We start from the raw sequence: 25,410 nt of genomic DNA, 5'->3' as shown, positions 1-25,410 counted from the left end.
AGGTGCAGCTAATTTTACCCAAACATCATTTTTGGTCACATAGCATCTTTAATACCACCATTATAATAATTAGGATATCAAAAGTATCGAGTATACATACATAATTTGCATTGCGGTACACAAATCTGAGCTGATTTATGTGTTAATATCTTTCATTTGTTGTTCTCAGGATCAACTTTTATTATCTTGACATTGTGCTGATACATTAAATCGTCCTGAAGAACTATTTCAGGAAGGAGAACATTTAATTGGACATGTATTGTTAAGCAATATAAAAAGTTGTTTTTTTTCCTTGATATTTCCAAATGTAACTTGAATCCTATAGTCTACTACTTTCCAATACCAATAGTCAAGAATCTTGATATAAGCCAAACTAGAGTCCATGTCACCAAAATCAAAGTACTTCAGGTAGGTTCCTTCACCTACGGTTGTCTGGATATTCTGTAGTTTTTCTTCTGTTTTTTGCAGTTAAGTTCTTGAAGCTGTGGGAACAGTCTATTGAAGCCATGCCTGTTTTTATAACAGTCCCAGTAAATGGATTCTCAGGAGTCTGAAGATGTACGCGTGTGAGTGTTTATGTGTGTGTATTGGTTGAGGAAAGCGTGGGTGGAAAAAACTGGTGAAGCACCCCACTTTCCTCTCTCCTCCACCACCGTTATGGTCTCAGTCTGTGCTGCCTGTCAGACGCTGGTGATGGAGGCCAGGCAGTTCGATGACTTCTGGAGTTTCTCAGGCTGTGTGGTGGGGGGCTCTGGGATGGTGCGAAAGCTGAATGGCAGTCCGATACTACTGGTGCCAATGTGGCCGGGGCTCAGCGCTGGATTTTGCCGTCTATTGCTTTCCACTATGCTGGATGTGTTGGATGCAAGGCTTTCACGTGTCCTGCACGACAAAGATGACATGACATCAAGTTTTTTTGTTACGAAAATTGAGTTACATATATTGAGGTTGATTAAAAAAAAAAAAAATTGGAAACCCACTGAAATACTTTTGACACCATTTTAAAGCACACTTCAAATGCTGAGGGGAAAAAAGCTTGTAGGTTATTGACAAAATTAGCATGCTATTAAACAAAAAGGTAATGTAAATCAAGTGTTAACAATTACATCTGCCACATGTTGATTATGCTAATTACTTTCTTGTATCTTATAGCCCAATGTTAAGTTCCAAAATACAGGATATTTATTAGTTTATGAATAAATATTAGTCTTTGTATCAAGGCTATATACACCGCACAATTAAAATATGTATTACAGTGGCTATTCCATTTTACACACGATCATCAGTGTGTGAAAACATCTGCCATCAAGGTTATATTCTCTTTTATCAACTAGAGACATTTACAAAATGCGAGGTAGCACTGTAGTACTGCAAGTGAGTTTGAAAAGCCAAGTTTTATAACAGTAAGGCAGGTTTAATGGAAGATGTTCTATTTTACCAAGTGTAGCAACCAACATTTTTTGGAGCTCGCCCAGCATCAATTGCATTTGGTTTGAATTTTTACTTTTTGATAATATTCAGTGAGAGCATGCATGCCTTCTAGAAGCTTCTGGAAGATATACACCCCTATACTGTCTGTTAGTTTATCCAGAACTGGTTCACACAAGATTCTCAGACATTAAACTGGCTTCATATTTCACTCAAAGAAACAGAAATGGCTTGTAAAACAGATGCTTGCAACCAGTAAAATATGGAGTTGGAATAGCCATGTATGATGCCTTTATGTACCTCTGTTTACTTTTGGGTGTTTTTGAAAGTTAAGTTTGTTACAGTTAAACCCAGTGTTGGTCAAGTTACTTGAAAATAGTAATTAGTTACTAATTACTGATGACTTTTCCAAGAAAGTAATCCAGTTACTTTACTGATTACTTATTTTTAAATGTAATTAGTTACTTTATTACTTAGTTGCTTTGTAAAAACATGATACACAACCTGAACACGTAATAAAGCAATAGACCTTTTAGCCCAGTTCTATTTTTTTCTGCATAATCCATCATAGAAAATTAAATGAAATGGAAAAAGTCTCTTTTTAAAACTTGTTGTATTAGTTTTAATCTTTTAACTTTATGCACATTGCATCAAGCAAAAATGAAATCATATGCAACATTCTCTGACTGGACGAAATTTGTTTAACATTTAAACCTATTTTCTGCACATTCCAGCATATAAAATAAAATATTTTTTTGTGTTTGCACTCACTCTTTCAAATAGATGCAAGTAAAACACAGCAGAAAATAAATAAAATCAAAGATTCAGCGGCACTAAGTCCTGTCGCTCTTAAGTCTATTTTCACCTGTTAAGCACGAGTGGTGCAGGCGGAGGTTTGCCCGGTGCCACAGCGGTCATGTCAGTGGGGGGATCCGGGGGTTTCTCTGTAAACTTCACATTACCGTGGTAGCGTGCTAGGTGCTTGCTCAGATTTGAAGTTTAATTTTTCACTGTAGAAAGAAGTTTTCTTTCCACGCAGAGTTTACAGCGGACGCTAATGTTTTTGTCACTTTTTATGGAATCAAACTCAAAAGTAATGTAAGTACTTCCAAGCTTTAAACGCTGCATAGTCGTACTCTCTCCCGCCCTCCATGTTATCCAATGTTGATCTACACACGTCTGTTGCTGCCACGGACGTCACACGCGCTTACACCATTGACATGAGACACTCTCACAAACAAAATCACGGTTTAGTAACGCAGTAACGCGGCGTGCCTATGGGAAAGTAGCTGTAATCGAATTACTTTTTTTGCAATAATAATCTCTTACTTTACTCGTTACTCGAAAAAAAGTAATCAGATTACAGTAACGCCCATCTCTGGTTACACGATGGACAAAAGTATTGGGATACGCCGTTTAATCTTTGAATTCAAGTGTTTTTAGTCCCATTGCTACATGTGCATAAAATCAAGCACCTAGCCATGCAGTCTGACTTTACAAACATCTCTGAAAGAAAGGCTTGTTCTTTCAGAAATGTTTCTCAGTGAGTTTGAGCATGGTACTGTAATGGGATGCTATGCTGCATCAAGTCAGTTTGTGGAGTTTTCGCCCTTCCAGATATTCTGCAATCAGATATAAGTGGCAATATTGGAAAATGTAAGCATTTAGGAACTAAAGCAACTTTGCTATAAAGAACCAAATCAGTGACGCTTAAATGTTGCCAATACTCTGTTGACTGAATAGCTACAGAGCTCCAAACCTCCTCTGGCATTAACATCAGCACAAAAACTGTACACCCGGAGCTTCGCAAAATGCACTATGTAGGCGGCTCAGTGCTTTTGTCCATATAGTATATTATACAGTCCTTTTTAGCTGCAAACATGGCTGTAGCTCCCAGGTTTGAACAATAAAGCCAAAGCAGAGGTGCCTTAACCCTGCATTCTGTCTGAAGGCCAGCAGAGGGCTGTGCTGTCAAAAAGACTTTGGTCCTGTAGAAGTCTGATTGTATGGGCTCGATCACTCATTTTGGGTTATACGGAATTTAAAAAAAAGAAAAAATAAGGTATGTTTCCTGCTATAAATCCTGATCATCTGTGGTAAGATTTCCCATGGTATGAAACCACACAGTCATTAGCTAATAAATTGTCAATCACAAGGCATAAATCAATGAGTGTGCAGTTTCACAGTCAGACCCGCTCATCCTCTTCACATTTGTTTTTGTCTTCTCCAACCATGCCAGATGCCGACAGTGACATCACAGTAGTTACGCCCATCTAAGCTCATACTGTGTATGATGACACAACCCTGTCACAACTCGGTGTCATCCACCGAGTGTGTGTGTGTTTAAACTGAAAACTGTGCAGATCCTGTAAGACCAAAAAATAGAGGTTTGATAGGCAGAGACTGGTTTATTGCTCACCATCAAGACTCTGATGTTAATGCGTGCCATTTTGCACACTTTCATCTATTTATTGAAAAGAATATCTGTGAGGATGTTCACACCCTATTTACACATGTACAAACCTCATTGTTGCTTTAAACAAAGCAGTCAGCGGCTAAATAAGCACATCGGTGGATGAGCACAAACCAGCATCTTCAATGGATGGACTTTGACATACATACAGAACCTTTACAGCACTATTGCCAAAGCTGAAAGCTCATATTTCTTCAGCCTAGTGATAAGCAAACAGTGTAACACGACACTGATATGAGTAGTCTCAGATGAGTTGATTGTTAGCCAGCTACAGTGAATAGATTCATAACCAGGAAGGTTGACGACGGGATAAAAGATCAATTATAATTAAGTATTCTTTGGTCTTGGAGCCTTCACACTGACCCATGACATCTTTCACTAAGGTCTGGGTGCAAGAAGCTTTGATTTATTTCAACAAACCACACATAACCACGACATCTGTTTTAGAGGAAATATTTAGGCCCTCATGTGCTCTATTTCAGCATCCTAACCGCTCTCTAAGTTGCACTTTTATGTCATACGCAGTTTACTTTAGCACATACCTGGGGGAGTTGAATCCACTGTCCACCGTGACACTGCTGCTGTCCATGCTGTCCAAACGGGCAGAGTGGGCTGACTTCTGGCTGCTGCTGTTCTCTGTCTCCTTGGGGCTGAGTAAAGTCAGATTGGTCTCCAGTTTTCGCTGCAGATCGTGGTCCTTCTCCCGTTCCAGGAGCCACTGCATGGTTCCCTCCCCACCACCACCACTGCCTCCACCATTACCACCCCCTTCCCCGTGGTCTTTGTTGTCCTCTGCCGAAGCCAACTCTTTGTGCGAGTCCTCCTCTGGCTCTTCCTCGTCCTCATCGTCGGATACATTATAATAGTCAAAGGAGGCGGAGGGGACTGTTGGCTCTAAGCAGCCCTGTAAAACTGCAGGTGACGCTGAGGAAGTCGCTGAATTGGAAGGCTGCTGGGGCTCAGGATTGTCTAGGGCCTCTGTTGATTTGGCATGTGAGGCTTTCCGCAATGTGCCAGACTTGGTGTAGCTGCTGTCCACGTAGCCGCTGGACAAGGCATTGTGTGGAGGTTTGAACAAAGTGTCCTTGCTGAAGATTTCTTTCCTCTTGATCACCATACCACCTCCTCCCCCTCCGGGATCTACATTGTGTTGGTGTGGCGTCAAACGGGCATTTTGCGCCGGCTCCGGCGTCTGGCTTGGCGTCAGTCGCGTTGAGCCGTTCTGTCCTTTTGCTGCCGACAAGTCCTCTTTGTACTCCATCGTGTGAGGAGAGGTGAGGTGAGGCGTTTGGCGGTCAGCCGGAGAGCCCTTTCGGAGTCCCCCTGATGAGGTTAATGTGTCATATTCTGATTTTGCCTGAGGCGAAGGGGCAGTTAAGATTGTTTCATTTGACGTATTGCACTGGAAGTACTCATCTGTTGAGGGCTTAGAAGAAAGTCCCATTAGCTCATTGTACGTTGGCAGGCTGTCTCTGCTTTTGTTCCTCTCCATTGTACTCCGGATCCTTGACTCATCCAAACTCCCTTTCCCCAAATCAGGCACATTGAAATCAGAGTGGAACTTAGCAGCAGAGAACATGATCCTTGAGTAATGGGAGGACTTCTGCGTGGCCCGCAGGGTGCCATCATCAGTGTAGTAATGACTACGCTCCTCCAGACTCGGTTCAAAGTCTTCTGGTGCACCCAGTGACGGGCCTTTTAGAGAGTTGTCCATGGACCGAGATCGTTCTTTCGCCTGATCTGACCTCTCGTGACGAGACTTCCTGTCCTGATTGTGACTGTGACTCCTTTGCACTCTGGACTGGCATGTTCCACGTGAAGGCTCGGGGAAGGGCATCTCTGTCCGTCTCTTAGCTAGCTCCCCAGACACATCCCACTCGGGGGTAACAGGGCAGTATGACTCAGTGATGTTTGGGTTGCTGTGGACCAGGTATGTCGCGCCGCCACTTCGCCTGCGCTCCAAGGTGTACATAGCCTCTCGGGGTGAGCGAACTAACGAGTGGCTAAAGAAGCGGTAATCCCTTTCCATGAACACAAGATCCCAGTTTGAACCCTCAGATGGGTCTCCCCTGGAGGTCCGCGGTTTGCTATGAGAGCGAGACTTACCATGTGGAGCCCTCCGGTGGCCTCTGCCCCTCCTGCTGCGTGCGCTGTGCTGGGCTGAAGACCCCGCCTTGTTCTTCTGCGTGCGCTCTTCCTCTAACCTCTTCATCACAGCCGTGTGCCTCGCAACATTCTCCACCGTTAGGTCGGGGTTGATTCTGCGAATGATCTCCATCTCCACCTCGCGGGGGATGGGCGTGGTTGGCACATCCTCGTCACGAAGCGGCCACTCCTCCGGAGGGAACTGGGCTGAGAAGGTTGCCAGCTGCCTCATTTTGTCCTTCTTAAAACTCAGCCTGAAGAGCCTGAGTCCGAACCTTTTGGATTGCTTCTCGCCGCTTCCGCCGCCCCCACCACTTCCTTCTTTCTTTTTGGTCAGAGTGTCAGTTTTATAGGGGAAAGAAGTGATGCTTTTGCCCTTATCAGCTGGATCTTGAGACGGCGATTGCTGGGCAGGGGGAGAGGTGGGAGCCGGGGGATGGGGGTACGATGGCGGCTCACCTCGGTGCTCCTTGGCTGACGCACTCGGCGGAGGATCCCCGCCGCTGTGATCCTTGGGTGGCTTACTTTGATAGGAATCTCCCCTGTGCTCCTTTGGTGACTTGCTCGGGAGTGCAGGGGGGTGATGTTTGGACGGGTCTTCGCGATAGGAATTGTACGAATCATTGTTATTCTTGCGAGGAGGCCTCTCCCTCAGACAGCCAGGCGTGGATGGTGTGGCATTGCCAGACTGAGGTGTAGCACAATGCTGAGGTTGTTGCTGTGGCTGTTGTTGTTGTTGTTGTTGTTGCTGCTGCTGCTGCTGCTGTTGTTGCTGCTGCTGCTGCTGTGGACGCTCTTGCAGTCGATCATCCAGGTGATACCACTTGTTGTTTGTTCTGATGAGAGAGGGAGTGATAAAGTAGGTCTGGGGAGTGACAATGAAGTAGCCCTCTGGAGTTGGGTAGATCTTCCTCTCTCGCACCAGCATGTTTAGGGTATGTCGCAAAACCTCTGAGCTGGGTGTAGGCACACCTGCAGAAAACAGATGAAAAATTAGTTGAGTCACAGCTTTATTTTAAAAGCTTCAAATTCCTGAAGTTCACTTCAAATACAGGCATGTAGGTAACATTTGTTGCAGGCAAAGAAAGTGGAATGTAAAAAACTTAAGAGACTAAGACTTAGAAAGAAGTGGAAAAGGGGATGATATCAGGAATGTCTTGAATTTTTTTAACTTTTTTTTTTAACTTTTGTTTAACACGTTTTGCATTGCCTCACCTTTTCATGACACGCTGCTCAAAGTGAATTTCCCTCTTTATATGCATAAAGTTACCCAATTGAACAGTCTTAACCAAGGGAAGTTTTTTTTCCAACTGCAACTGTAATCAACTCCAGGCTATTAAATACCGTGTCTTAAAGGACAATGTAGTGATAGTAGTCCCACTTTTTACTCATATGCCATCTTTAGTGTGCTTCTTATGTTTGGTGAATCTAGTCCAGGATTTTTTAAGATTCTGATTTGTTGGTGGTGCACCACAGGTGAAAGTTTACCACAACAACAGATCCAGTATTTTAATTTTAAATGTAATCTGTTTAATTCCCTAATAATACCAAATAAATGTGTGTTTTCTAGGTTAAACATGACCATGCCATGAGAATGAAGGGGTTTTCACTTTAAATAAAAAGTTTTACAGCTCTTTGGTGTTTAGCTTGCATTTCCCATTCTTGCTGTTTAGAAACTTGAGGCATGTTTTGCAGTATGCTTTTTTTCATAATACAATACATGGATGACAGGTCTGAGACAGCATGCAGGCCAAGTTTGCACCTAGACTCTGTTACTCCTGAACCATGTTGTTGTAATACGTGCAGAATGTTCTTTGGTATTATCTTGCTGAAATAAGCAAAGCCCTCCATTAGAAGCCATCTGGATAGCAGCACATGCTGCCCCCAAACCTGAAAATGTTGTTCAGGTTTCAATGTTGCCTTCAAAAATGTGCAAATTATTGTTGCCATGTGTGCCAGTGTCTCCATGCAAACTCCAGATAAACTTTGAGAATTTCTAGTCTGGATTCAATGCAGGTTTAGTTTCCGAAAAGTTTTGTTTTCTGGGCTATTCCATTCAATTCCTAATTTAAAAAACAAACAAACAGAACACCACCTGATCAGCACAGATTTGCCCTAATTTAAATGGGAAAGGTACACACTCAATGGGAATTAAAATTTCAGGTCCCTAATGTACTTAAGCCCCTAAAAAAAATAAACAATATTTATTTCATTTTAGATGTTATTTTAGATGTTTTTCCATTTTTTTCTTTTTTTGAGGGACCTTTTGAAAATTCCATTAACTACAAAACTGCTTGATCTAGGTCCTTCAAATGTTTAAAGTTAAATATCTGGTAATATGGCTCTCTGAATATGAACTCTTATAAGTGTAGCTCAAGTTAACATCAAATGATCGATGCCTGATGTCGCTAATAATTTGGATGTGTAATCTCTGACAGCATATTTGGAGACCTGCAGAATCCACAATTTTGCAGGAAAGGAGCGATATTTTGTGTAAACCTTATTAAATGCAAGTCACATTAAATTCAGAAACAGTCCAAAACTGTTGAATAGTTCCAACTTAAATATGGGAAAAAAATCATTTTTTATCATCCTGTCCTCCAGATCTGTACATCATTCAAGTCACCTTTTTCAGAAAAAGTAAGTTTCTGTTAATATCACATCCACATGCATCAAGTGATTGGGATAATCACTCACATCTGATGATCTGACATTGACCGACCCTTTCATAAATACCCAGTTATCATCAAAAGCTTCACTCATAAGCTTTATACAGACATTCATATAATGTATTGACATTATATCAGTTATAGTTTTTAACACAGAAATGATGCAACAATTTATTTTAACTGCTTTACAGCAAGGAAACATATGCAAGTATATCTGTGAATGACAACAGGCTACACAGTGATCACAGTTTGAGACCTCTGCCAGTCAAGACACATGCAGAGCTATTGTGAGGAAAACACTGTATAAAAATGCTGGATATAGCTAAATTTAAAACTCACATGTGCAAACTGATATTATTGATTTAATGTCTTTTCTTTTTTTTTTTTTTGAATTTGTACTTGTTCAATAAACACTCTAGTTTCATAAAATTGAATTCTCTTGCTCGAGTTTTACAAGGTTTAATATGAAAGTAAGATGCTGCTAGGGCCATAATGTTTCGGAAAATGATACATTTGTTGTCACTTTTTCTTCTCTACAACAGTAGATTCCAAATCAAATAATCAGGATGTTATCAAAGTGCAGGCTTTGAGTTTAAAATTTTTAACTGTTCAAGATTTATAGCCATTTTTATACACAGTTCCCCATTTTCAGAGGATTTAAACGTAACTGGACAAACTGACTGGCCAACACTGTTCAAACTACATTAATTATATTGAATATATCCAAATGGAGGATGATTTTGTGTTAAACTGATCATATTTATATGAAAACTGATCCATTTTATTTTAATAGAATGGACGCTATTACAGAGTTGTGTCAGTCTTAGAACCTGTTGGTGTCTCAGGACATACAGATAAATATTAACTGTAAAAACATGCAAGAGATATTCGTCAGTAGTAAATATAGTAGAATTCTGATTCTAGATAGAAGTCCAGCTATTAATGTTAAATACGATTGTATTTGTAAAGCTAAAAACTGGGAAAACAGTCCACAAATACAGAACCATCACTCAGTGTCACATATATCTATATTAACTGTATTTTAATATATTTTAGACTTGGGTCATCATTTAAGTGCAAAGATGGATTTTATATTTTCTGTCAGGTTTTCAGCTAGCTCATAGAAAATGTCAGAAAACATAAGAAAGACCACCGAAAAGCAGAAAAGCAACAGGTTGTCTTAGTTCAAATAAATAAAGAAAAGGCAGGAACCAAAATCTGTGAAAAACTGAAATGAGATTATTTTCTAAATGCTTTCCAGTTCAGTGTCTAATGATAAACAAACCAACACAAAGTGTCAGGCATTTCATGAGAACCCATTCAGTGATATCAGCCACTAGTGAGATATTACAAGAAGTGACTGTATATCAGCATGTTTAAGTTGCTCTTTGAACAAAGCGTCTGCATTTGACGTGCATAAAATGTGAAACATAAAGAGCGTGACTCTTCTGCTTGAAGAATTTAGTTAAATGTAAAACATCAAAATACAAAAAACCAAGATATGACAAATAAATTGTAAATAAACAACATGCATATCTATTAAATTAATAAAAAATCTAGATTTTCAGGCTTAGATTTTTAACATTTTTTTCAAAAATTTTTCCTGCATGTTTGAGTGCAGTACCATGTTAAGACGCAGGTGAGAGGGCATACCTGGGAAGCTGGCAGTGAGGTGCTCCACCAGTGCCTCCTGGTTGACAGGCTTGTGGGCAGAGTTCATAGCAGAGATGGCCAAGCACAAGATCTCTCCCAGCGGGATGAACTGTGACTGGCTGATAGGTGACATACTGATCGGAGACACGTCACCTGCAGGAGGAGGAGGAGGAGATGGAGGAGGAGGAGGAGGAGGCAAAAGCACAACTGTTAGATCATGAATGAACAGCAGGCGCAGCGTGTGAAGCTATGATGTAATGGTCAAACAGCAGCAGTGTGTATGCCGCCTGCCTGTAACGGCTCCACCCCTCCTCTCTGCTTCCTCAGCCTCTTGCTCCTCCCGTTTCTCGTAGCTTAGCAAAGCGAGGCAGCTGCTGCTGCGGCGACCGGAGTATGAGATCACCTGAATCTCCACAGCGCAGCTATCTGATTAGCATCGTTTTACGAACAGAAACGGGAGCTTGGACAATCAACATATCTGAAATTTAAATGAAAAGCTATTTTAGAAGACCTACCATAAGCTAGCTTTGCCGTCAGCTGTAGTGAGTAGTGAAATCATCTTTACAACCAGGCGGCCGAGCTTCAAGCCCTTTAAAGAGCAAACACTGGTTCTGCTGAAAGGTTGCAAAGCGACACACTGAATCCACTGCTGCGGCATCTGCTGTAGTGACCCTGTCCTCTGACCTGCATCAGGTGATTGACAATCATATGACAAGGTGCAGGAACTGCATCATCAGAGCTTCTATATTTAATCTCTGCTTAAGCATTGCGCTTCCTCATCTTAAGCAACTTGAAAACAGATCTGGTGCTGCCACATCGTCCACCGTTTCCTTATAATTCGCTGTCCATGGTTCCTCTGCCTAAGCTGAAATTTGTGCAGAGCTCTGCCTCCTCAGCCTGCTCAGCTGAATGGTCAGTTAAGCAACACAATGACGTTATCTCTATTTAGTATCACAGTCCCTATTAAGCTTTATGTGGCTGTATAAGGCTTTACGTGTATTCTAGTAAACATAAGAAAAGCCATGTATGCTCAAGATCGGCACAAAAGTAAATCACCTCCTAGTTTGCTTTTATAATGTCTTATAGCAAAGGAGCAAAAAATAAAAAACAGAAAGAGAGCAGAGAAACAAGCTAATGTTTGTAACAGAAGTACTGAAAGGATAAAGAAATTCCTGGTAATGGAATTCTGATACTAGGATGGCCCCAAGCTTTAACATAATCTTATCAAACACAAAATACAAATCTGCCACAGAATGCACAACTTGTTCTTGTACTGAGACTATTCAGACGCACTGTACAAATCTACTAAAACACTACAATATTAATTCAGAATATGAAATTAATCCTCAATGAAAAACAAGAAGCCCTAAACCTTAAGAGAGAAAGCAGGAGTCACTAAAGTGCAAATAAAGTCATTGATTCTATGATAACACCGTGGAAAACTAAAGAAAAAGGAAAAAAGCGAGCTGTTAACACCTCCTACTTCAGAGCGACCAAAGTTTACTGACTGAGCAGTCGTGAGTAGAGAGGGTGGAGCTTCTGAGAGTGGGAGGGTCTGACTCACCTGGCGCACGATAACTTGGCGGGGATGGAGAGAAATGAGGGGGAGGAGGCGGAGGAAGATGCTGCTTCTGCACACGGATGTCTTTCTCACTACGAGAGAGGTTGTGCTCCAGCGGGCGTTCGGCGAGCTCCGAGCTGGGCCAGGCCCGCCGCAGATTGCTGCTGCGGTTCTTCTTCATCGTGACCCCCTTTTTTTAAAATCTTATTTTTTTTTCTTTTTTTAAACCAGGTGGTCTTCACCCCCCTTGGGATAAGGTTGGAGGGAGGGGGGTGGAATGGGGTGGGAGGGAAGGGGGGGGGAGGGAAGGAGGGAGAAGGGGAAAGGGGGAAGGGGGGGGTGTGCAGGGGGAGGTCGACAAACCTCGGGCTCAGTGCCTCCCCCGCATTAGTAAGAACGTCCCGCTAGAGCGATCACACACCAGACATGGCAGGAACCAGTGTGCTCCTTCACACACATACACATGTCTCATTTACATCCACGAGCAAGTTACAAACGACCGTGTTCGCACTGTGGGTGGTTGTCATCGGCTGCTGGGCTCTCCCAGGCTGATCTGGATTGATGGCAGTGGCAGCAGAGGTGCAGGTGACTGCGCGAGGCATCACCCTTTCATCGACATCAGTCCCAGCCACCATTCGTAGCATCCCCATTTGCATGCGTAGGGAGGCACATTACGTAGCCACTCTGATGTGGGAGGAGGGAGCAGGAGAGAGGTGGGGGGGCAGGGGTAGAGATGAGGGAAATGGGGCATTGGAAAGAAGGAGGATGGTGAGGGAAGATTTCAGCGGAGGTTTTTGGGATCTGCTTGTTCCTTTCGAGTAGAAGGTAGCAGGGGAAGAGAGGCAGGGGACGGATGGATGGTCAAAGATTCAAAGCTTAAGAGAGGCCCAGTCTTCGACAATAGCTCAATTCACCACAGGAGTGCTCGGCCGATCCCCGTAAAACAAAAGAGCCCGCTTCGAAAAACACAGAAATAAAAGCTCCATTCACCCTAATGGGCAGTGAAACCTCAATAGTATGCCAAGCAGCGGAGACGCCACGTTCACCTCCATCTTTATCCGATCAAGCACAAGACCCCGTCGTCCTTTCGACAACAGCACACCAGCAGAGGGTGGGGAGAAAAAAATGGAGAGCATAGAAATAAATAAATAAATTCAAGAATAGATATCCACCATATCCCGAAATCCAACGGAAGAAGCTCCTGAGCTGATCGCCGTAGCATCCATTCATTAACGGGGGGGGATGCAAACTCCAGTCAACGGCAAATCTCTTTCAACGCTAATGCTGCAGCTGCTCCCAGCACCTCCAGGAAGGGTGTGTGAGTATGTGTGTGTGTGTGAGAGAGTGTGTGAGTGTGTGTGTGTGTGTGTATGTGTGTGTGAGAGAGAGTGTATGCGCGCATCCGCCTGCTGCGCGCGATTCTGCGTGAGCATGCATGCGTCTGTGTCTGGGTGATTGAGGCTGAGGGGAGGGGAGAGGAGAGGATGCAAGAGAGAGCAAGAGAGAGAGAGGGAGAGAGAGAAGGGACGTAGAGAAGGCAGAAAGGAGAGCAAATATTAACAGCTCGAAAAATAGATACAAGAAGAAAATAAATAAATGTCAGCATCCAGATGATAGCCAGGGGAACTGCAAAAACTCTCAGTCTCTACATCCTCCCTTCCTACTCTTGTTCTCCAACCCTCTCAGTATTACTGGCTGTACTCTTGAAGGATGAGGGGCCCCTTAAACAACCAGCCTTCCTCTTTTTCTTTTTTTTTGTCTCTCAGCTGACTGTGAAGCCACAACCAAGTGTGGGAGTCCATTTAAACCTGCTGATTTGTGTCTTTCTCATCAGCGCTTTCCACCAGTTGATTCAGTAACTTAACTGTGTGGAGCACCGAAAAACCCCAAAGCATCACCCTAATAACGTCCAAAAGCGACAGCTCCCCCGCTCGAAGCCGGCTCGTGCTGACTCACATGCGTGGAGTGTGAATGGACGGTTGAGGTGGGGGGATAGAATAAGGAGCAAAAAGTGTGAGGGCAGGATGGGGTGCAGGCAGAGGGGTGGACGGTGTCACAACCAATCTGCTCCAGTTCACTGATACCAAAAAGAAAGAGGAGAGGAAAGGAGGGGTGGTGAGGAGGAGGAGGAGGAGGAGGGAGAGCGACACCACCATGCCAGCCATTTTATTTCTCAGTAGTGCTGCAACAGCCTTTGTTGCCATGACGACGCAAGCCGATGATCTCATAGCTGTTACCTTTGAGTGCTGTTCTCTTAAAGAGCCAGCGACTCAAAATAGAAAGCAGACAGGCTCCACACACACGCACGCACAAGGACTGCCTGTTCTACGGACACACGATGCTCCTGCGGTGATGCTGAAAAATGGAGATCCTTCAACTTTGCCTATAAGACACAGCTACATATACTGAGAGAAAAAAAATGCATCATGAGCTGTTTTCACAAATTTCTCCTGAAATTGGTGACTTGGACCTGAGAGAATGATTCAAGTTTTCCTTTTTTAATACAGAACACCAAAGTAGGTAGTGTGCATCAGCTGCTGTCCTTATCAGACATGACATGGACTTTGTCGTAAGTGAGCTGTTTGCCTTTAAGCTTGCATCTCCTGAGGGTAATTCTAGAAAAGTTTGAGGTTGGAGCATGCATGAGAAAGTAGCAATGATGTAAAAATTCACATAATCAATAAAACAGTAGATTCACATATTTATTTCAACTTTTAATACCTGTAAAATATCCTCAGGAAATGTAAAGATGAGACTACTAAGACAAAGTTAGCACAAACTAAGACACTTGACTGGCTAGTCAACTGATAATGAATTGGTAAAAGCCCAACAAGGGACAGGTTGAAAAATAACAGAGCTATAAACTCTATGTGCAGCACATTCGCTTCATGTTCCATAGTGGAACTATCCTAAACTGCATTGTTTCTTTTTTAAATAAATAAGAAATTAACATTGCATTCCTGCTTTATCAGAGCTTGAGTTGATCACAGTTTGTGGGCTTCCAATGATTCCAGGAGCATTTTGGCAACAATCTGTGCGTTTTCCAGCATATTGGAGCCCAATGAGGGAAGAAATTGTCAAATTACAATTTGGACCAATGATCAGATCTTTATTTGACTAAAAGTTAGGGCGAGTGTGGTTCAGGGGGTTGGGAAGCTGGAAGGTTGCCGGTTCGATCCCCAGCTCTGTCTGTCTGGTCGTTGTGTCCTTGGGCAAGACACTTCACCTACCAGAGGGGCAGATGGTGCAATATGACAGCCTTCTGTCAGTCTGCCCCAGGGCAGCTGTGCCTACAACTGTAGCTTGCCTCCACCAGTGTGTGAATGTGAGAGTGAATGAATAGTGGAATTGTAAAGCGCTTTATAAATGCAATCCATTAAAAATCTGTGCTCAATCGCTAAGAAGCAGGTGGATGGGCAGAAGTCGACAAGTTGTGATTAGAGCACTGACAGGGCAGGAATAGATCTTTGAAAGTTTTCGTGAAGAACAATATGCTTTGAAGACTTTTAGTGGCAATTTAATCTTAATTAAGAGTCAGTACTTATAAAGACCGCTCCTCATCATAACTTTGACTTATCATAATTCTTTGTGGCATGCTGGATATCAGCTTCTGGGCCACATCCTGACTGATGGTGACCCATTCCTGATCACAGTTTGTCGCCTTTTGCTAGTTCACCTACTTTTTAAAGATAGACTACATATTTTCACCAAGCATAATGCAAAGCATTGGAGGCAATGGTGTAAAGCACATCGCCACTGGACTCTAGAGCAGTGGAGACATCTTCTCTGGAGTGATGAATCACACTACTCCATGAGCCAAGCCAATGGATAAGTCTGGGTTTGGGACAAGTGTAAAGTCTGGTGGATGATGTGGGGTTATTCTTCAGGAGTTGGGATCAGCTCATTAATTCCAGTGAAAGGAACTCTTAATGCTTCATGTGGTAAGAGTTTGGGGATGACCCCTTCCTGTTCTAACATGACTGAGCACCAGTGTGCAAAGCATGGTCCATAAAGACATGGATGAGAGAGTTTGGTGAGGAAGAACTTGACTGGCCTGCACAGAGTCCTGACCTCAACCTGACAGAACACTTTTGGGATGAATTAGAGAGGAGATGAGCCAGGCCTTCTTGTCCATATGGCGATATGGCGATATGGTGCATCTACGCTATCATCACACATGCTGCCAACTAATTTTTGTAATTTAAACGCATTTGTTTATAGATCAACTCAAGCCTGATGTGGTGAAGATGGGAAAGAAAGGTGGTAAGGGTAACTGGATGTCTTGGTCAAATTTTAAACCTCTATCGGCTGCCTTTTTAATTTTTTTGTATTTGGTTGTATATAAATTCAAATCTACTACTTTAAATTTTGCTACTAGTTGGTCATTAACAAAAATATTGCAAAAAAATAGTCACCTGATAATAAAAAAAACCCAAAGGGACACTGCACCAAACACCATAGCATTAGTCCACCGTACAAGTGGACTAAACTGGTCGACTGACTAACAGTGATGCTCCTGGAGAGATTCCACTCAACACACACTCACATCCAACTTCCTCACAAACAGAAGCAGAAGCATTTTTCCCAGCGGTCTGCCCTCCTGCGGCACATTTGTAGCATTACATGTTTTTGTTCCCTCAAACTCTCGAATTAAGAGACTAATATTTGGGGTTTTTTTGACACAACAGCCACCATAACACATCCTGATATGACATTAAGATATATAGCATCCCATCTCTCCACTGCGTCAAACATTTCCCTCAATTCTCTGCTAAAACCCTCCCTTTCCTTCCAGTGGAGAGCTATGCTGTGGCTGGGAATGCAGCTGAGTAGAAATTTTTTTCCTGAACAAATACTCGACTTTTCCTTCCTAAGGGGTACACCCCGTCCCCTGTCTATTGTTTGTAGGCTACTAAAGGATACAAAGTCCCTCTGTTAATCAGACTGAGTCGCCTATTAAAAAACACTTTGTTTCCACATAGCTGAAAATCCACAACTTTTCTCTAAATATATTAATCCGGCTGCTATTTGGCTCACAGCCCCAATCAAACATTCTCAGACTGTTTGGTTGATAATCTGGACTATGTGCAAGTGCAGTCCTTTTTTTAAATTCACTGCATAGTTTAAGTCCTGAAAGCCCACTGGAGCTTTTTTTTTTTTTTTTTTTTTTTGCATAGCAATGCTAATGAAATATCATATCAGTGTGTGTGTGTATGCATTACCCCCCAACACTTACCTCTAGTTAATGAGTACCCTATGGTGGAAATTTCTCTGATCTTTGTTAGAACTTGTCTACCAAAAAGTAACATCCTGACACCACAGCTGGGAAAATGAGTCAGTGAAACTTGCAGCTCACTTTTGAAAATCAGAAGATTTCATTGAGATATCACAATTATAGTTCATTTTGTTACTTCACAAAGAAGTAAAGAAACACATGTTGAGTGTTTCAATCTGGAAAAAATAAACTGAAATCAGGCGAAAAGAGGTAAAATGGTTCAAGTTCAACACAACACCACAAAACCAGAGACTGAATAGGTTTCCCAGTAATGTGGTGGTAAGTACAAAAACACAACCCCTTATACTGTACTACAACAGAACAACAAAAACAACAACTAATCGATGATTTCTAAATGATGTCAGTCTGTCTTTTTTGGGTTTGGTTTTAAAAATATGTATCCTACACATACATGAGAAAGTCATTTGCATCTGGATTCACAGCATACAAAGTCAGCTGGTTCAGGATTTATAGCATCTGGTGAGTTATTAGCTATAAGACAAACATTCCAGAGCTTATCTGTGTTTGCTTCGCCGGTAACAATCAAGCTATGCCACCTTTTCTCACAGAACAACACAATCCCAATCTATCACGTCTTTTGTAACAGAACTAGTAGCTTTTCAGCTCAGCAGAGCTGATTTCAAGCAGCTCAAAGACAGAGTTATGATGACACTCACTGTAAAGTCACTCAAGAGGAAAAGAATTATTTATTTTATTAAATTTAACAGTGAAGAGTTTGGTTTGCTGGTTTCTACAACTGTTTAAACAGCAAGATGAAGTGAATAATCCTGAAAGTCTACCTGAAAAATATCTGCTGAGCTATTTGATGATATGAAGAACCCAATCCAGAGATTCACCTAAGAAAAAGGTCTAGCAACAATTTACAAAACTTCATTTTAACATGATAGCATAACGCTGCTTCAGCAATAATGCTCCAGATTTGTCAGCTGTATATCTCCTATTCCACCGCATCCCAGATGTAGTCTTTTGGATTGAGAGCTGGTGACTGTGGAGGCCATTTGTGTACAATATACTCATTGCAATGTTCAAGAATCAGTTGAGATGAACAGAGCTTTGTGACGTGGTGTGTTATTCTGCTAGAAGCAGCCATTATAAGATAGGTACACTGTGCTAATAAAGGGATGGACGTGGTGAGTACTCAGGTAACAGTAGTCAGGTAACAGTAGTCAGGTACGTTGTGGCATTTAAACCATGCTTAGTTGGTGCTGAAGGAACAAAAGTGTGCCAAGAAAATTTTCTCTGCATCGTTACACCACCAGCAGCCTGAACCGTTTATACCAGGAAGGATGGATCTGTGCTTTCTTGTTGTTTGCACTAAACTCTGACCCCCATCAGACCAGTCTCAGCTTCCTGTTCTTAGCTTACAGGACCAGCAGCTGGTGTGGCCTTCTGCTGTGTAGCTCATCTGCTTTGATGAATATGCTCGTCTGGTTGTAACAAGTATGAGTTACTGTTGCCTTCATATCAGCTCTGGCCATTCTCGTCTGACCTTTGGCATCAACAAGGAATTTCTATCCAGAGAAGCGCCGCTCACTGGATATTTTCTTTTTTTCCAGACCATTCTCTATAAACTCAAGACATGGTTGTGGGGGAAAATCCCAGAATATTAACAGTTAATGAAATACTCAGACCAGTCTGTCTGGAACCAAAAACCAAAGTCAGTTAAATCACCTCTCTTCCACATTCTGATGCTCGGTTTGAACCTCAGGTCATCTTGACAATGTCTACATGCCTAAGTGAATTGAGCTGCAGCCATATGATTGGTTGAGTAGATACTCATATTAACAAGCAGTGAAAGTATGGTAGATGAGTGTGTGAAGTCAATTTAATGTTCTAATGGCAAACATACCACTCATGTGCAGTCAAACTGATCTCAACTTTAAGGCAATCAATTTAAGTTGTTACTGCTAGGAGCAAAGGATGCTGTTGGGCTAGTAGCTTCCAGCCAGAGAGTAAGCAGTGACCAACCTTATATATGGACAGGACTTCTCAAATGACCACTAATGTTGTCAGCATTATCCAAGTTATTAACTGTCATGGCTGCAATCATCTGAATCACAATAATTTCCTCCACATTTAAGTTTTCAGGATCCACGTCCACGGCAAATAATCCTGGAAACCATGCTTTTACTCATATTCTTCAAATTGCAGATTCTTGATATCAGGCTATGCAGTAAAAGACGAGTACTAAAACTTTCAGTCTTCACTTCTTTCACGCACCCAACCCTGCTGCAGGTTGATGCTGCTCACCGATAAAACAAGATGATTCAAACCCTGGCTCTATTGTGAAATAAACATAAATAAGATGATCTCTGACAAGCTGCACGCCTCTGTCTCATTTGAACACACACGTACGCACGCACAGAGCAAACCCAGTATGATGAACTCTCAGTATGATGGTGCAGTGGTTAGACTCGCTGACAACACTTCAAGTCGTCCCAACCTGTCTCAGCACATACATGAGTTATGGCCTTGTCAGAAGAATCGGAATCAGAGTGTGGGAAAGCTGAACTGGAGTTAAACTGGGCTCCAATCCTGTCTGTGCTATCTGGATGAGTAAGCCTCATGACATGAAGCAGCTGAGGTTAAAAGGTGATATGATGCCTAAACTCCCTTTTTTTTCACTGAGACTAGCCAGTCGAAACGTTACTCACAGACTCACATTATTCAATTATTCAACTTCAGGAGAACATATTTGAGCTCTCACCTCTAAAAATGCCAATCAGTAGTAGCTCGTAAAAAAAGAGGCGTGGACGTCAGCATGAAAAACAAAAACAGAAGAGCCAGAAAAGACGAGAAGATCTGCTGATGAGAACATATCCACACAACACACCAAAAAGGAGGTTTATAAAGTGGACAGCGTTTTAATAGAGCGATCCAGCTTTCAATTCAATTCAGTTTTATTTATATAATGCCAAATCACGACAATAGTTGCCTCAAGGTGTTTTATATTGTAAGGTAAAGACCAACAATCATACAAAGAAAACAGAGAAACCCCAACAATCATATGAACCCCTATGAGCAAGTGCTTTGACAACAGTGGGAAGGAAAAACTCCCTTTTAACAGGAAGAAAGCTCCAGCAGAACCAGGCTCAGGGAGGGACGGCCATTGATTTGCTGCAAATAATTGGGGTTAGGGGAGGAACACAGGACAGAGACATGTTGTGGAAGAGAGCCAGAGATAACTAGTAATGATAGTAATCATTAGATAATTAGTAATTATAATGGTTTTTTTTGTTTTTAATGAAGCTGGTAATTCTTTTAATGAGTGCTTTGAATGCAATATGAAACTATAATAAAAACATATGTACGGCTTACTGATGTTGTTGTTTGCACCTGAACTTCATGGGTCAGAATTTAATCCTCACAAATGTTTTAGAAGAAAAGTCTCAGTTAGGCCTAGTCTAAGTCTAGCACTAGAAGGTGAACATGGGGAACTTTTTTTTTGTTCTTCTTCCTTCGGCTATTATTATCAGGACATCTGAGCAAGTTCACTCTGATGAATACCTCCCTTAACACACATTGTTAACTTTGAGATAAGATTTGTCTATTTTAGTGCTGAATACTGTCTCCAACTATGAATTGGGTATTTTAAACTTCTAAAGGACGCAGTACTTTGTTTCTATAACCCAGACAACCCATATCAGAACACATCCATGTGGGAAGAAAACCCCGAGGCTACATTTAACTTTCTATGATGCTTTGTAGTTGTTATCACGCATGTCTAGACAATTTACCCACCTATGTATTTGATGTCAAAGCCCTCAGGAGGTTGCAAGGTCCGTCTCGTCCATCCGTTCCTGAGGACCTGAAGGTGCACCTCTTTCCCTTGGATCAGCAGCACATGCTCATCTATCCAGCCCAGGAAGAAGATTTCTGTCAGCGCGTATGTCAGCGCCTTGTTCCAGAAATGCTGCATGTTGACGGCTTTGAAATTAGCGAAGACCTCATAGCCAGAGTGATGCTTTAAGTTTACTGAGAGCAAGGCCGGCGGCGACGGTGAGTCCTCTCCATCTCCTCTGCCAAGGCGCGACAGCACCAGCGCCAGCGAGTGCGGAGCGATCTGGAGGAACTTGTCCATAGTCGCTCCGGTCAAAATTTGGGACTCAAAAGGAAACTACAGTCTGTTCTCTGCACGGCATGGTTCGGACAGTGCAGGTCTCCCTCGCGGTTCTATCTCCAAACTGAGAGTTTTTGTTGGTTTGGGCATATTTAAGAAACAGATTCCTCTGAAAGCTCCAGACTTCCCAGTAAAAGAGTTTGAAATGTTTCAAACACAGGTGCTCCATGTAAAACCAGGGAAATCAGCAACCTGATACCCGTCCCCTGCAGCCACCTCTCCCAAACTGTCAAAGACTTTTAGGTCCTACTTTCAGCGACAAAAAAGGCGAGCAGTTGTGATGCGTTCAAGCACTCCTTGTAAACTACCACATTTCACTTTAGACGGTCAAAATCCACGTTTTTGATAGAAATCCGTATCTGATCTAATCCTTACTTAACCGTCTACAACAATTTAATGTCATCAGTGACTTAAAACACCAAACGAGCACACTAATATGAGACAAAAAGAAATGCAAAAGGAATTTCAATTTAAGCTTTCGCGATGCTTGAATGGAAAGCAAATGTGTAGCAGCCAGCTTTACAACCAAAGTGATCGTAGACAGCTACAATGAAAAATGAAAACTAGCCAATTCTTAAATTAATAATAACAAAAAAGAATGATTTCGGTATTTGCCACATTTGTAAACACAAGCATTAAGTTCAGTTTCTTTCATTTCTTTTTAAAATACCCAGACATAACTGGTTAAAACTAAAACTAGTAATAAAGTTTTTAAACACACACTCTCTCACACACACACACCCTGGAGCCTAAATGAAAGTAAAATTAATTTAAAAAAAATTTAATTCAAAAATTAAAAAAGGGTATTACAGAGGTCATTTTGAATTTGATGGTAGCAAGATTTCTCCCAAAAAAAGTAGGATATGGCCATGTTTACCTCTGTGTATCATCACCTCTTCTTCTAAAAACAGTCTGCAAACATCTGGAAACTGAACTGCTGAATATCATCGTATTCTCATATAAAATATGATTCTAGCTACTGGGTCTTAGTTGTTGTATTTTCTCTTTCATGCTGTGTTTTGAGTTGGTGTAAGATCTGAATTACAGTCTACACCTGGACTCTTGTACTATTAATGTTATGTGTTGTAATAGCTGAATTGTGAGGATTAGCATTGCTGAAATATTCTCTCGATGAAAAAGATTATATCTGGATAAGACCACGTGATTCTCCAAAAACTGCATATACCTTTTAGCACTGATGGTATCTTGGTGCAAGCAGCCAATTTAATAGGTACTAACACAACCCTATAGTATTAGAGATACAGGCCTTTAAACTAATAACAAGTTGGACTTTGGTTTCTCTCCTCTTTACTCTGGAGGATTTGGCATCCATGTTTTCTAAAAACAATTTCAGATTTTGATTCATCTGGTTTTTTTTGTGTAGTGCCACCCGGGGGCCTGAAGATCACCAGAAGATCACACTGAGTTTTGGTATATTGTCCCTTGCAAACAGAGATTTGTCCACATTCCTGGAATTCTGTAGTGAAATTATGTATGGTAGAAAAACCGTCACGATCTTATGTTGTTAAACATTATTCTGAAATTGTTTCACAATCTGTAGATGCTCAATTTTCAGCTCATCGCTACCTCTGAGAAACTCTGCCTCTCTAAGATGCTCTTTTTTACACCCAGTCATGTTACTTGGCTACCAAATAAAAAAATTATAAATGAGACAAAATTTGTCTTTAAAGTTATATTTTCTCAGTGTAAACGTTTGATTTCTTTTCTATGTTCTATTGTGAAAATAAATATGTGTTTAACAGATTTGCAACTCATTGCTTTCTGTTGATATTTACATTTTACACATGGTTTAATTTTTTATAACTATACAGAACACACATAGACTTTCACATAAAACATTAAAAAACAGATAAAACACACAACACAACATGGAAAACATAAATGGTCATCAGTGCCGTTTATCACTGCCACAGAAAACGTAGTGTGCACCGGACTGAAACAATAATGATTAAAGCTAGACTATATCTATATGGTGTTATAAATGCCTTATTATTATGCAATCCAACAGTACCATAAAATAAACTATAAACTAACCATATATCATGCACTTGCTGAACATTAAGCATTAGGTAGCCAGGTCTATAAGTTTTTGAACAAAGCAAGTCTTGCACAGTTTTTGCAGGTTTGCCTGTGTGAATTTTAAACCAAACAATTAAGGTGTGACTGAAGGGCAGATTTAAATCAAGATGTTTAACAAAAAAATCTGAAGTAACTGCTTGGGAATTACAGACATTTTTATAGACACAAATTGGACAGTTGACTGTCAAGTAGATTTATATTTGTTTCATGTTTCCTTGTGATTTCTTTACAAACCAAGCAGATAAAAAGTGTGGATATGATTCGAAGTGTTGAATTTGTGTTTGGTAGCTCAATATGAAATCCAAAGAGATGCTGATGCAACTGGAAGAGGACATCATTAGGCTGAAAAACAAAATAAAACAATCAGAGAGGCTGCAAAAGCTCCAGGAGTGGCCAAATAGACAATCGGGTACATTCTTAGAAAGAAGGAATGCACCGGCCTGCTCAGCAACACCGAAAGGCCTGAAAGACCACAGAAGACAATTAAAGTGCAGGAGTGCTGAATTCTTTCCTTAGTTAAAAAAAACTAATTCACCACAAGACAACACTTGTAAGGAGTTGAGGCATATGATTGTAAAACTCACCAAATAAAGAGATGACCTTATGAATGTAAATAGAGAGGGTTTACAACAACCACTGGTGACAATTATCACCAGGAAGGCCAGATGTCTGAAAATATCTAAAAGAGGTTTTGCAGTTCTGGGTGGAAAAAAATCTATGGGCAGATGAAACCAAGATGAACATTTATCAGAATGACTGGAAGAGAAAAGTATGGAGAAATAAAGGAACACTCGTGTTTATTAATGACCTGACTGCTGATAGACGGGATCCCCCAGGACATAATGCCTGTTGTCAGGCATGGATAGAAACAGGTGGGGGCGTTACAAACTACTGAGTACCATCTTGAATTACTGCAAGGATTTACATCAAAAATGATGAGGCTGCCACAAATATTTTCATTTACATTTTTGGTTTGCCTGAGAATTCGGCCTATTCCTAACACATTACACTGTCCATATCAGTATAGATATCCAGCATGATTTTTTCCCCATTGAGATCCAAAGTTTTTAATGTGTTCCTTTAATTTTCTTTGAGTAGTGTTTGCCCAATTCCTGACTTTTTTTTTGGCACCTGTCACATTTTTCAGAGCAAACAATAACATGCAAAATAAGAAAATGTAGTTTTTAAATGATGATTTCATTTATTAAAGGAGAAAAGCTATCCAAACCTACCTGACCCTTTCTAAAAACGTGATTGCCCTGTAACCTTAATAACTGTTTGTGCAAAGAACTGCAATCAGCTATTTGCAATAACTGACAGCGAGTATTTCACACCACTGTGGAGGAATTTTGGCCCATTCTTCTTTGCAGGATTGTTTTAATTCAGCCAAATTGGGGGCGGGTTGGGGGGGGGGGGGGGGGGGTTATGAGCAGTAATGGCCTTTTTAAAGTTGTGCAAAAGAATTTCAATCAGATGCCAGTACAGGTGTTGGAGTGGGAACGCTTTAAGGTGTTTTGTTTTTTGTTTGTTTGTTTTCTGGAGCCCTTTGTGTGGTAAATGGTGATCTATCATATGGCTGCCATTTTTGTTTATTCTCTTTCTTATTGTTGAATCATGAACTCTGACCTGAACTGAGGTGAGGCCAGCAGTTCTTTAGATGTTCTGGTTCTTTTGTGACTCCTGGATGAGTTGTTGATGCGCTCTTGGAGTGATTTTGGTCCTGGGAAGGCTCACCACCGTTCCAAGTTTTCTCCATTTGTGGAAAATGATCTCACCGTGGTTCAGTGGAATCTGAAAGTCTTAAATGGCTATGTTGGGGGAGGGAGATTACTTTTTATATCATACAACACAGTGAATCTAATCACTGCAGCTAGAAATGATTACCTTTGGTTCAGTTATGCCATATTTATTTATACTATTGGTTTCAGGTATCAAGGTTAAGCATTTTAATCACTGTCAAATGAA

At 41.4% G+C, this 25,410-nt stretch overlaps 1 protein-coding gene across 3 annotated transcripts; it reads right to left on the bottom strand.

Annotated features, from left to right (window-relative positions):
• stox2a (storkhead box 2a) lies at positions 1-21,580 on the bottom strand. Of its 3 annotated transcripts, none has more exons than XM_031757311.2 (4): positions 20,967-21,580; positions 10,369-10,521; positions 4,444-7,018; positions 1-882 (listed from the first exon to the last, which is right to left on the bottom strand). In XM_031757311.2, the coding sequence occupies exons 1-4, from the start codon at positions 21,304-21,306 to the stop codon at positions 681-683; spliced, it is 3,270 nt and encodes a 1,089-aa protein (XP_031613171.2). In that variant the 5' UTR covers positions 21,307-21,580; the 3' UTR covers positions 1-680. The 3 variants fall into 3 exon arrangements, with proteins under 3 accessions (XP_031613171.2, XP_031613172.2, XP_039470028.1); XM_031757312.2 differs by lacking the exon at positions 20,967-21,580 and adding an exon at positions 11,933-12,139; XM_039614094.1 differs by lacking the exon at positions 20,967-21,580 and adding an exon at positions 10,884-11,020.
• Between the last annotated feature and the right edge of the window lie 3,830 nt (positions 21,581-25,410).

Source organism: Oreochromis aureus, linkage group 6 (assembly GCF_013358895.1).
Source record: "Oreochromis aureus strain Israel breed Guangdong linkage group 6, ZZ_aureus, whole genome shotgun sequence".
Taxonomy (NCBI): domain Eukaryota; kingdom Metazoa; phylum Chordata; class Actinopteri; order Cichliformes; family Cichlidae; genus Oreochromis; species Oreochromis aureus.
Note: the sequence above shows the minus strand (reverse complement) of the source record. Positions and strands in the feature narration are given on the sequence as shown.